The 12,422-nt window shown below is 34.9% G+C and overlaps 1 protein-coding gene across 1 annotated transcript in view; it reads left to right on the forward strand.

Moving 5' to 3' along the window:
- The window catches only part of PHKB (phosphorylase kinase regulatory subunit beta), a 230,275-nt gene that overhangs the window by 99,069 nt on the left and 118,784 nt on the right, over positions 1 to 12,422 (forward strand). Inside the window, exon 9 of the mRNA XM_059381622.1 lies at positions 10,113 to 10,176. Coding sequence (XP_059237605.1) covers positions 10,113 to 10,176 — 64 coding nt within the window. The remainder of the gene's footprint in view (positions 1 to 10,112; positions 10,177 to 12,422) is intronic.

Raw genomic sequence — 12,422 nt, forward strand, 5'->3', positions numbered from 1 at the left:
TTCCCCTCTTAATATTTCCCCTCTTTATATAAGGACACTCCAACTCCTCAGGCTACCTTTAAACTCTTCAAACCAAAACTCTGTTTTGGAGATGAGAGGAGTCCTCTGTAAGATATGGTTGAATCTCAAACCTAACCTTGAATTGTTTTGGTTATTGGGAAGCACAAAGGAATACGCAAGCATTTAATGAATTAGTAATGTAGATATACCCTAATGGAAAGATAAGTTTCTGAACATTGACTCCTAAAGAGAACTTTACATTTAACAGCATAATTTCCTTTTTTTCATTTTGTTAAATCTTGTATTTGCGATATAAAGGAGACCATAGAAGCAAAAATTTAAATCATTTTTTTCAAGGTTTTTTTTTTTTTTTAATGGTTTTAAGTTCTAATCTCTTGGCTTCTCCAATAAAGAAAGCGATCATTAAAATATCAGGTAAGTAGTTATCGTAACACCACTTAGTTTAAGATGCATTTAGTGTCCATTTTTAGTTCTTGTTATTCGAAGTTAGCCTTTTTCAGTCATTTTTGGTTTTCCAGTCACTGAGTTATGAAAGAAGCAACTATCCATCCACTGTGCTTCATTTTATGAATTTTTACTGTACAAAACAATTCATGAACATCCAGTACAGCCTCAGTTTTTGGATTCCATGGTTGGTTGTAAATCACTTAGTCCAAACCTATCCTTTTTTCTAGTAAAACTTGATTTATGTAACAAATCACATTACTATAACAAATCGCATCACAATATCCCAAGAAATGTTGCTTTTAGCCCTTTTGAATGAATGTTGAGGTAACACCTTGTAAGAACAAACTGATGTATGTTCTATTGGCAATAGTCCCCTAATATTAATATATTCATTAGCTAACCATAGAATAATTTTCAGAGAGTATCTTGTGCCAGTAAAATATTTTTAATTCTTACAACATAATGTATTCTATTTTCCAATAAAATGTAAATCACATTAGGAATATGTTTGTGTTTCTGAATAACTTGCTTTTGCCAGAGATTCAAATAACCAGTGGTTGATACATTAATGTATTTGTTAATTTCAATTAAGTCGAATTATTTAACCAATTGCATCAGGAAAGCAGGTTAAAATGGACAAAAGTCAACATTTACTGTATTCCAGGCACAATGTCTTTTTCTTTTGTAATGATTTATTAAGATAATTTCCAAATTCATCTCTTAGCTGCTTTTATGTACAATTGTTAAAGACAGAACCTTGGGCTGGCTACATTATGCATTTCCTTTAGTACAGAGTTTCCTTTTTAATACCCTTTTGAATAAGTTATTTTCTCTCACTTCTCAAAATACTGCAAACAATCTTAATAACACATATACCTCACTGTAAGGAGGAGTTTCTGGTATTACCAAGGTTAGATGCATGTAAGTGCTTGTGCATTAAACCACCACATATTCCACATATACTTGGACAGAATTTCTTTAGGTTCCAGGCTTTGTCATTTCTCTAAAATGTCTTTGGATATGAAAAGAGACCACTGCCCTTGTCTTGAGTATACCAGCAGTACCATGTGAAATATTATGGAATTTGTTTAACTGGTGGAAGCAACAAGTACTTCCTTTACTGGTGTTGAAATGCTAGACTGTAGATTTGAGTCAGGTGGACAATATCTTAAACCCAGATTATTAGCTCAATTGTTCTTGAAAACTAAGGTAAAATGGTCAGCATCGATTTTAGTGAAGACATACAAAAATGTGAAGATATCCTGTGATCAATGTAATCTAATAAAAAATCCAAGTGTCTTTTTGCAGAAATTGACAAGCTGATCCTAAAATTCATATGGAAATGCAAGGGATTCAGCCTAGCTAAAACAGCCTTGAGAAAGAACAAAGTTTGTTTCACACTTTCCATTTCAAAATTTACTACAGTACTATGCTTATTATATGTAGAGTAATTGCCACAATAATTAAATACTGTGATACTGGCTTAAGAACAGATACAGAGATTAATAGAATAGAATTGACAATTCAGAAATAAGTCCATACCTTTATGGTAGTTGATTTTGGTGAAGGTGCAAAGACAATTCAGTGGAGAAAGGATAATTTTTTTTTTCAGCAAATGGTGCTGGGACAACTGGATATCTACATGTGAAAGAATGAATTTGGAACCCTACTTCACACCATATACAAAAACTAATTTCACAGACCTGTACCCCTGAATCAAATAATACATTATATTTTAATAAAAAAAACTAATTGGAAATGGATCAAAGACCTGTATGTAAGAGCTGAAACTGTAAAACTCCTAGAAGAAAATAGAGTTGTAAATCATTGTGACCTTGGATTAGACAAGAGTACACTTTAGATGTAACACCTAAAGCACATGCAACCAACAACAACAAAATGTACTCTCTACAGGTTTTTGTGTGAACACAAGTTTTCATTTATCTGGGATGAATGCCCAGTAAGTAGTACAGTTCGTAGGAAGTTGCCTTTTAGATTTCAAAGAAACTACAAGACTGTTTGCCAGATCCCTGTATCATTGTACTTTCCCACCAGCAATGTATGAGTAATACAATTTTGTCTCCATCTTTGCCAGCATTTGGTGTTACCATTATTTTTTTTTATTATTTTAGGCACTCTGATTGGTTTATACTGGTATTTCATTGTGATTTTAATTTGCATTTCCTAGTGGATAATGAATGATGTTTAATCTCTTCATGTGCTTAGTTGCTATCTGTAAATCCTCTTCAGTGAAATGTCTCTTCTTGCTTTTTGCTCATTTTTACTTGGGTTTTTTCTTTATTGTTATTTCTTGATGTTTTTAATTCTAGATAGCAGTCCTTTGTCAGATACATATATTTTGCAAATATATTCTCCCTACTATAGCTTGTCTTTGTATCCTCTTAACAGAGTCTAAACAGAGCAAAAACTTCTAATTTTGATGAGATTGAATTTATCAATTTTTCCTTTTTTGGGTTGTACCTTTTGTATAAAGTCAGAAAACTTTTTGCCTGACTCTAGATCCTTAAGATTTTCTTCAACAACTTGTTTTCCAAAAGTTACAATTTTATGTCTTATATTTAAGTTTATGATCCATTTTGAGTTAATCTTGTTTGATGAGACTAAGGTTGAAGTTCTTAATCCTTTTTTCCTTTTTTACCTAAGAATGTCCAATTGTTCAGCATCATTTGCCTTTGTTAAAAAGATTATCATTCCGGGATGCCTGTGTGGATCAGTAGGTTAAGCCCCTGCCTTCGGCCCAGGTCGTGATCTTAGGGTCCTGGGATTGAGCCCCACATCAGGTCCTCAGCTCAGCAGGGAGACTGCTTCCCCCTCTCTCTCTGCCTGCCTCTCTGCCTACTTGTGATCTCTTTCTCTCTCTCTCTCTCTCTCTCTGTCAAATAAATAAATAAATAAATCTTAAAAAATAAAATAATTTTTTTAAAAAGACCATCATTCCTCCATTGAAATGCCTTTGTGCTCCTATTAAAAATAAAGTGGGCATATGTGTCAGTCTCTTCCTGGGTTCTATGTGTTTATCCTGCCACGAATACTACAAAGACTTGATGTGATCTTGTGATTTTTCTTCTTTAGCCTGTTAATTTTTTGGTGAATTACATTGATTGATTTTTGATTGTTGAACCTGCCTTGTGTCCCTGGGATCAACTCCACTTGGTTAGTTATGGTCAGGGTAATTCATTTTATATGTTGCTAAATTCTTTTTTGTAACACACACACACACACACACACACCTCCCCACACACACACATATGAGGGATGATGGTGTATAATTGTTTTTTGTGTATTGCCTTTGTCTGGTTTTAGTATTACAGTAATGCTAGCTTCGTAAAATAAAACCCAAAGTACTTTCTTTCCTGTTTTCTGGAAGAGAGTGTATAGAATTGGTTTTAACTTTTTTTTTTAAATGTTTGATAAAATTCTCTAATCAAATCAGCTAGGCTTGGACATTTATTATTTTTTTGGCCATTTTGAAATTATGGATTAAATATCCTTAAAAGTTATGAGGATATTCAAATGATTTATTTCATATTGGGAAGTAATAGTAGTTAATGCTTTTCTGGGAATTGATTGATTTTTTTTGGTAAGCTGTCAATTTTATGTATGTAGAATTATTTGTAGTGTTTTCTTATTACCCTTTTGATGTTCTGCTATGTCTGTAATGATATTTCCTTTTTTATTCCTAATATTCGTCATTTCTATTGTTTTATTTCTCTGACAGTCCTGCTAGTGATTTATCAGCTTTTCATTAGCTTTTTAAAGAATCAGTTGTTTCATAAATTTTATTATTTTCTATTTTTAATGTCATTGATTTCTGCTCTCATTTCTCTATATTTTTTGGTTTGCTTTGGGTTTATTTTGCTCTTTTCCAGGTTCTTTATGTTAGAACTTAGATAATTAATTTGAGGCTTTTTTTCCCTTTTTTCTAGGATATGCATTTAGTGTTATAAATTTCTCTCTCAACATTGCTTTACCTTTGCCACACAACCTTTGGTTTTCTATTTTCCTTTTCACGTTAAGTATATTTTTAAAATTTTACCTGAGACTTCCTCTTTGACCTATGTGAATTGTGTAGATGGGCATATATTGTTTTGTTACAAGTGTTGATAGATTTTCCTGTTGTCTTTCTATTGTTGATCCTAGTGTGATGCCATTGTAGTCAGAGAACATGTTATGATTTCAGTTCTTTTATATTTTTCTCATGGCAGAGAAAGAGAGAGAAAGGAAAATCTCTGGTATCTCTTCTTATAGGGATACTAATGCCATCATGAAGGCCACATCCTCATGACCTCATCTAAACCAGATTATTTTCTTTTTTTTTTTTTTTCCCCCCCACCCATCCTAAACCATATTATTTTCTAAAGGCCTCATCTTCAAATATATAAAAGTGAACATTGGGGCCTTAATGTATGTGTTTTGGGGGGACATAATTTGGTCCATAGCAATAAGGTTAGAAAAATATTGATTAGATTCTGCTGGCTAAAGGTTCTTCTCTATCTTTGCTGATTTTATGTCTAGTCATTCTACTAATTGTTGAGAGAGGAGTGTTGAGTCCCCAACTATATATGTGGGTTTGTCTATATGTCCTTTTAGTTCTGTCAGTTTTGCTTCATGTATGGTGCAGCTCATTTATTTGATGCATGCACATTTAAGATTGCTATGTCTCCTGTTGAATTGACCATTTAATTATTATATAATATCCCTCTCTGTCTCCAGTAATTTTCTTTGCTCTGCTGTCAACTTTATCTGATGTTAAATAGTCACTCTTGCTTTTTTTTTTTCCTTTTGGTCACTCTTGCTTTTTTTAAATTATTGTTTGCGTGATATTTCTCTTTTTATCCTTTTACTTTCAGTCTGCCTATATTGTTAGAATTCAGTTGAGTTTTTTATGGATGATATATCATTGGGTCATGGTTATTTTTATTTTTTTGTTGTTTTTTAAAAGATATTATTTATTTATTTGAGAGAGAGCAAAAGCAAGCACAAGTGGAGGTGGGGGAGGGACAGGAGGAGAGGGAGAAGCAAACCTCCTGCTCAGCAGGGAGCCCAAAGTGGGATTCAGTCCCAGGGGTCTGAACTAAATGCTGATGCTTCACCAACTGAGCCACCCAGGCACCCCGGATCATATATTTTTAAAAAAGATTTTATTTATCTATTTATTTGACAGATAGAGATCACAAGTAGGCAGAGAGGCAGGCAGAGAGAGAGGAGGAAGTAGGCACCCTGCTGAGCAGAGAGCCTGATGTGGGCCTTGATCCCAGGACTCTGAGATTTTTGATTGTTTTTTTTTTGGGATCATGACCTGAGCTAAAGGCAGAGACTTTAACCCACTGAGCCACCGAGGTGCCTCCCAGATCATATTTTTAAATCAACTCTACCAATCTTTCTTTTAATTGGTATAGTTAGATCTTACTGATGTGTTTGGGGTTAAATCTGCCATTTTATTTCTGTTTTGTGTTTATTCTCTCTGTTTTTCATTTCTGTTTTTCTTCTACCTTCCTGTAAGTTCTTGAACATTTTTTAGAATTCCATTTTGATTTATGTATATTGGATTTGAATGTATCTTTTTGTGTAGCTTTTTAGTGGTTGCTGTAGGTATTACATTATTTATACACAACAGGTCAAGCTTACTGATATCATCATTGTACCAGTTGGAGGGAAATAGAGAATTACTTTTGCCCATCTGTAATATCTTAAGTATTTCCTCTCCAATATGTTTACAACCACAGTTTCACAACTTTTGCTGTAATTATTACACATAATTTATAAAATGTAAGAGGATAAGAAAAGCCTGTTATATTTACCCATATTTTGCTTACCACATTCTTTCTTCCTTTTGGGTTGTTCCAAGGCTGTTGTTTTCTTTCCCTCTTTCTATCATTTCCTTTCTATTTTGAGAACTTATTTTAGTCACACTTTTAGAGTAGATCTGCTAGTGACATATCTCTTATTTTTCTTCTTTCTGAGAATGTCTTGCTCAGATAGATAAATTGATAGGTAAACGAATGTATTTACCCATATAAGATCCCGAGTTGACAGTTCATTTCTTTCAATGTTTAAAAACTTTCATGGCACATCCTTTTAGCCTTCATGGTTTCTAATGAGTCACTGTTACTCAGTTGTTTTTCCTCCTATAGGTCAGGTGTTTTTCTCTGGCTACTTTCAAGATTTTTTTTTTAATAAGATTTTTAATTTTTAAGTAATCTCCACAACCAGCCTGGGACTTGAACTCAGAACCCTGAGATCAAGAGTTGTTCACTCCACCCACTGAGCCAACCAGGCACCCCTTTTTAATATTTTTAATGTGTATTAGTTTTCAAGACTTATGGTGTTTCCTAGCATGGAAATTTTTATTTTATTCTGTTTGAGTTAGCTGCTTGAATCTGTAGCTTTAGTCTTTTGCTAATTGGGAAGTTTTCGGCCATTATTTCAGGTACTTTTTTTAGCCCTGTCCTTTCTCCTCTCTCCTTCGGGGAGTTCAATGATATGAATGTTAGATGTCCCACAGGTCCCTGAGGCTCTCTTCATTTTTCTTTTTCTTTTTTTATTTTTTAACAGTCTGTTTTCTCTCTTTTGCTTTGTTTTATCTTTTAATTTAGTTATTTTTTCTTCTTTTTTTTTTTCCTTCCTGCCATCAATCCTGTCTATTGAGCTTTTTGCTTTGATTATTTTATTTTTCAATTCTAATATTGAATTGAAATTGCTGAGACTATCTGTTTCTTAGCTGGGGCTTTCTGTCTTTTCATATGTTTCACTCATATTTATGATTGCTCAATGAAGCGTTTTTTATCATGGTTGCTTTAAAATTTTGTCCCATAATTCTAACATCTTTTTCATCTCAGTGTTAGGATTTATTGATTGTCTTTTTTATTCAGTTTGAGATCTTTCTGTTTTTAGATATGATGAGTAATTTTTTTATTGAGACATATACATTTGGGTATTATAAGACCCTGAATCTTGTTTTTTTAACTTTTTATTTTAACTGTATTTTATTGATACCACTCTGGTAATGGCAGGGGACAGGAACATCACTGTATTATTGCCAGGTGAGAATGTATTGCCAGGTTTTTTGTTGACACCCAAGATGGAGATTCTTTGTTACTTCTGGGTATGGATGGGATGTATAGTTCTCCGATAGGCTTCCACTGATAACCTGTCTAGCTGGAAAGGATACGAAAGGGTGTAGTCTCCTTACAGCTGGACATTAGTGAAAGTCGTGACTCTCCAGTGGACCTCCTCTGATGCCGTCCAAGCAAGACAAGGAGGTTCATTTCATTACTGATGGGTAGGAGTAGAAATCTAGACTCTCTATATAATCTTCACAGTATGAGGGGGGAAGCCTTCTTACTACCTGTTGGGAATGAAAAGTCTTGGCTTCCTCCTTGGACTTATGTGACACCATCAGAGCTGGGAGGGTTGGTGAATGGGTATGGTTCTTCATTATAGACTTAGAATGTAAAAGTCTAGGTTTTCTACTCAATCTTTATAGAACTGGATGGGGCTAAGTCTACAATTTTTTTCTGAATGGTTATTGTCTAAAAGTTTTTGCTAGGCTTCTCTTTTCCTGGTTCTTTGGCTAAAGAGAACAGGCTTTTGTTGGGGCTTTTTGTATATGCACCTAATGGCATTCCTAGTTGTTGGCTTCTTTAAGTCCATTATATATGAGACAAAAAAGTATTGTTCCTAGAATCTTGAGGTTCTTAGCCCTCTGCCTTATTTCCATTTTCTGAGCCTTTTTATGTTTGCTTGAAAAGTGTCCAAGGTTTTTAGTTGTGTTTAGTGAGAGGAATTAGGGAAAGTTATGTCTACTCCACCTTTCCATCCACATATTTCAAAATAAGTTTTCCACCTTTTTTCCATTCTTTCAAAATAAGTTTCCCTATCCTGTAATTAAAGTAGTGCTTACTTGAGGACATTTCATGTAAACAACTCATAGAAAATGGGGATAATTGTGACATAAATAGCTTAGAACAGTGGTTCTCAATTTCAAACACATCCAAGCACCTAGAGGTCTTTTATTTTTATTTTTTAAAAGGATTTTATTGATTTATTTGACAGAGAGAGAGATCACAAGCAGGCAGAGAGGCAGGCAGAGAGAGGGGGAAGCAGGCTTCCCACTGAGCAGAGACCCCAATGCAGGCCTCAATCCCAGGACCATGGGATCATGACCTGAGCCTAAGGCAGAGGCTTAACCCACTGACCCACCCAAGCGCCCCACACCTAGAGGGCTTTTAAAATTTTATTTTTTAATGTTTTTTACTTTACTTTTCTTTTTTTTTTTTTTTTAAGATTTTATTTATTTATTTGACAGAGATCACAAGTAGGCAGAGAGGCAGGCAGAGAGAGAGAGGGAAGCAGGCTCCCTGCGGAGCAGAGAGCCCGATGCGGGGCTCGATCCCAGGACCCTGAGATCATGACCCGAGCCGAAGGCAGCAGCCCAACCCACTGAGCCACCCAGGCGCCCCCCTAGAGGGCTTTTAAACACTAATTGTTGGATTCCACTCCCAGAGAGGAGTGAGAACTGACATTTCTAATAAGTTCCCAGAGAATGCTACTGCTTTGGGGACCATACTTTTGAAATAACTGCTTTAAAGAAATGCTTAGATGATGATAGACCATTATTTTCAAAAGATATTAATGGCATATGTTATTGCTTTAAGTAAAAACAACAAAATTACAGTAAGTGCAATAAACTAGATATTTGATCTAAAATATTTAAAGGTTAACATTTATGAGATGGCATTGTCACCTTTTCTTCAATTTTTCTTTTTTGTGCTTTTATTTTAAAGACTTTATTTATTTGTCAGAGAGAGAGAGAGAGAGCTTACAAGCAGGGAGAGCAGCAGGCAGAGGGAGAAGCAGACTCCCCACTGAGCAAATGTGGGACTCCATCCCAGGACTGTGAGGTCATAACCTGAGCCAAAGGCAGATGCTTAACTGACTGAGACATCCAGAATCCCAACAGTGTCACATTTTTAATGAAATTGGGATTTTTCCATTTTTCAGCACTATTGTATATGGCATTTGAGAGGCCAAAGGAGTACACATTTTATGCAAAGAGAAGAATATGGCAAAAAATGAGAGGTGTGGTGATCAAGTTGTTCTTTGAGTATAAAATAATGCCCATTTTATTGTACCCTAAGCTAAGAGTGTTTGAGTGGGTATATTAAGCTCTTACTAAACTCTGGTAAGTGTATGACATATAAGATCTTTTTTAAGCCTCGGTGTTGATGGCAGGAAAGCTCTGTTAAATTGATCTGAACTAATGATGCCCAACCTGGTTATTATTGAGTACATGTCATCATAATACTTTAAAGTTCATCTTTTTTTTTCCCTTGTGTTAGTGAATATAAATGATACTGGGATTAAAACTACTCCCATCAATAGTATGACTATTTGTCTAGATCAAGGTGAACTTAGAAATATTTTCCCCAGAAGATCACTAACCATAAAAAAGAAAAATTGAAATAGTGAAATGTCAGATTAGAGTCTCTTAGACATTATTTTTCTCATGGAAGTTGTTATAAGTGTTAATAAAGAAACTTACTTGTGAATATTCATTAGATAATCGTTCTTATTTTGTAGCCAGATATCAGAATTCTAAAGGATTCTCTTTTCTCTTTTAGCTCTGTTGGCTTAGCAAAAGCAGCTCTAGAAGCAGTTAATGGATTCAACCTCTTTGGCAATCAGGTAAAATAAAACAAAACAAAACAGGAATATCAACAACAAATTGATTATTTTGTTGAATTGCATGATTAATTAATTTGGTCATTTATCAGGTCATTCCTTATGATCAAAGAATGTCTGAAATTTATGTAGCAGCTCATGGTTGATCAGCCTTTCCTTTGAATATGATTTTCCAGTTAAATCATATTTTTCTAACTAAAAAACATTGCTTAATTTAAAAATACCTTTTGAAAAAGAATTCTCATTTTCTTTGTTCAGTAACTTTTCCCCCAAATCTCTTATTGCACTTTCACATTTTTATTTCTCTCTCTCTCTCTCTCTCTCTTTTAAGTAAGCTCTATGTCCATCATGGGGCTCAAACTCAGAACCCCAAGATCAAGTGTTGTACGCTCTAACGACTGAGCCAGCCGAGCACCCCGTTTTCACGTTTTTAAATATTCTTGATATTACAAATCATATATTTTCGGTGTCAGTTCCCATGTTGATTTCAGTATGATATATATCAATGTATATCTCACTCAGAGGGGAATTTGCGTAATTTGTGCAGCCAAAGAATTGGAAACTTAATCCTAGCTTAATCCTCAGCTAGCTGTAATTTTATGTTTAATTCTCTTTTTCTTTGGGATAAAAAGGAAATCCCGAGGGTTGGCTTAAATTTTCATAAGATGTTTAACCAATTTCTACACCTAATCAAGTGACCATGGACTGATTTGTCAATGGAAGGCAATAATATGTAGGAATACAGGTTACTTTTCTCAATCAAGGAGTAGGCTAATTTTCTTTAGCAATCTCTGGATTTTTAAGATGGGAGGGTAAAGGAAGTTTCCAGCTGATACTATGATTAACCCTAAGCTATTAAAATGCTAAGTCAGTGGAGATACATTTTAGGAACTTACTCAGATCAGCAAAATGTCACATGGTTTCTGTTATGGCAGTTGTAATTTAATTACAGGTCTTGAATTTAATAAAGGTTCAAGTTGGCATATGGCAAAAAGGAGTGACATTGTTTTTCGAGTCAGGAAATAGGATCATTGTCTGCTCTGTACCCCTACCAGTGAGCTCTATAACTTTGATACTAGGATCTAACATAGAAGGTTTTCATACAATTAAAAAACAATTAGTTTATTTATTCTAATTACAAGATGGGATTGGGAGGGAGACCAACCATAAGTGACTCTTAATCTCACAAAACAAACTGAGGGTTGCTGGGGGGAGGGGGTTTGGGAGAAGGGGGTGGTATTATGGACATTGGGGAGGGTATGTGTTTTGGTGAGTGCTGTGAAGTGTGTAAACCTGGTGATTCACAGACCTGTACCCCTGGGGATAAAAATATATGTTTATAAAAAATAAAAAATTATATTAAAAAAAAACAATTAGTTTAGTGCTTGACAAAGATTAAACCCTCAGTAAGTGTTATCTCTCATTACTATTAATGGATTAATGGTAATTCTAAAGAAAGGACATGAGGAGATTGGACTGAAAAACCTCTAGAGGGTGTCTCAAAGAGATGGAGAAGACGCATGGACTAAGCCAGTAGTGTTACAGCAACAGTCTGAAAAGATGCAGGTCTTGCTTTTCTGTTCTCCATAGCCTACCAAATAGTGGCTGAGTAGAGTTGTATGGTTCGATGTTATGAAGTAGTGGTCAGCTCTTTTTTTGCAGCTGTGCCATCTCCTTTGGTATACTGGAATCTTAGCATATGTAGCTTATGTATCTTGTATATACCCCCTCCACCTATTCAGATACCCATACACATAATTGCACCTTTCCCAACTCCCTATCTCTCAGGGCTCTGCCTTCAGCCTGCTTTTCCCAGAAAGCTCTCAGAAATCTCTTAGCCATAACTTTAAAAGCACTGACCTGCTTTTTTATGCATTCTGATTTTGAGTTTTAAGTATATTGCCGGTATCGTTACCCAGCCATAATTTCTCAATCTTGACTGTGCATTGGAGTTATCTGAGGAACTTAACCAATACTGATGTGTGGGCTTTAGCTGTAGAGATTTGAATTGGTCTGGAGGAGGCCTGGGTATTGAAGTTTTCCTGTACTGCCCAGAAATTCTAATGCACAGCCAAGGATGAGAACAACTGCTCTAAGCAAGTTCATTCTTTTTTTTTTTTTTTTTTAATTTTTTATTTTTTATAAATATATTTTTATCCCAAGGGGTACAGGTCTGTGAATCACCAGGTTTACACACTTCACAGCACTCACCAAATCACATACCCTCCCCAATGTCCATAATCCCACCC

The sequence above is a fragment of the Mustela nigripes genome, chromosome 17 (assembly GCF_022355385.1).
Source record: "Mustela nigripes isolate SB6536 chromosome 17, MUSNIG.SB6536, whole genome shotgun sequence".
Taxonomy (NCBI): Eukaryota; Metazoa; Chordata; class Mammalia; order Carnivora; family Mustelidae; genus Mustela; species Mustela nigripes.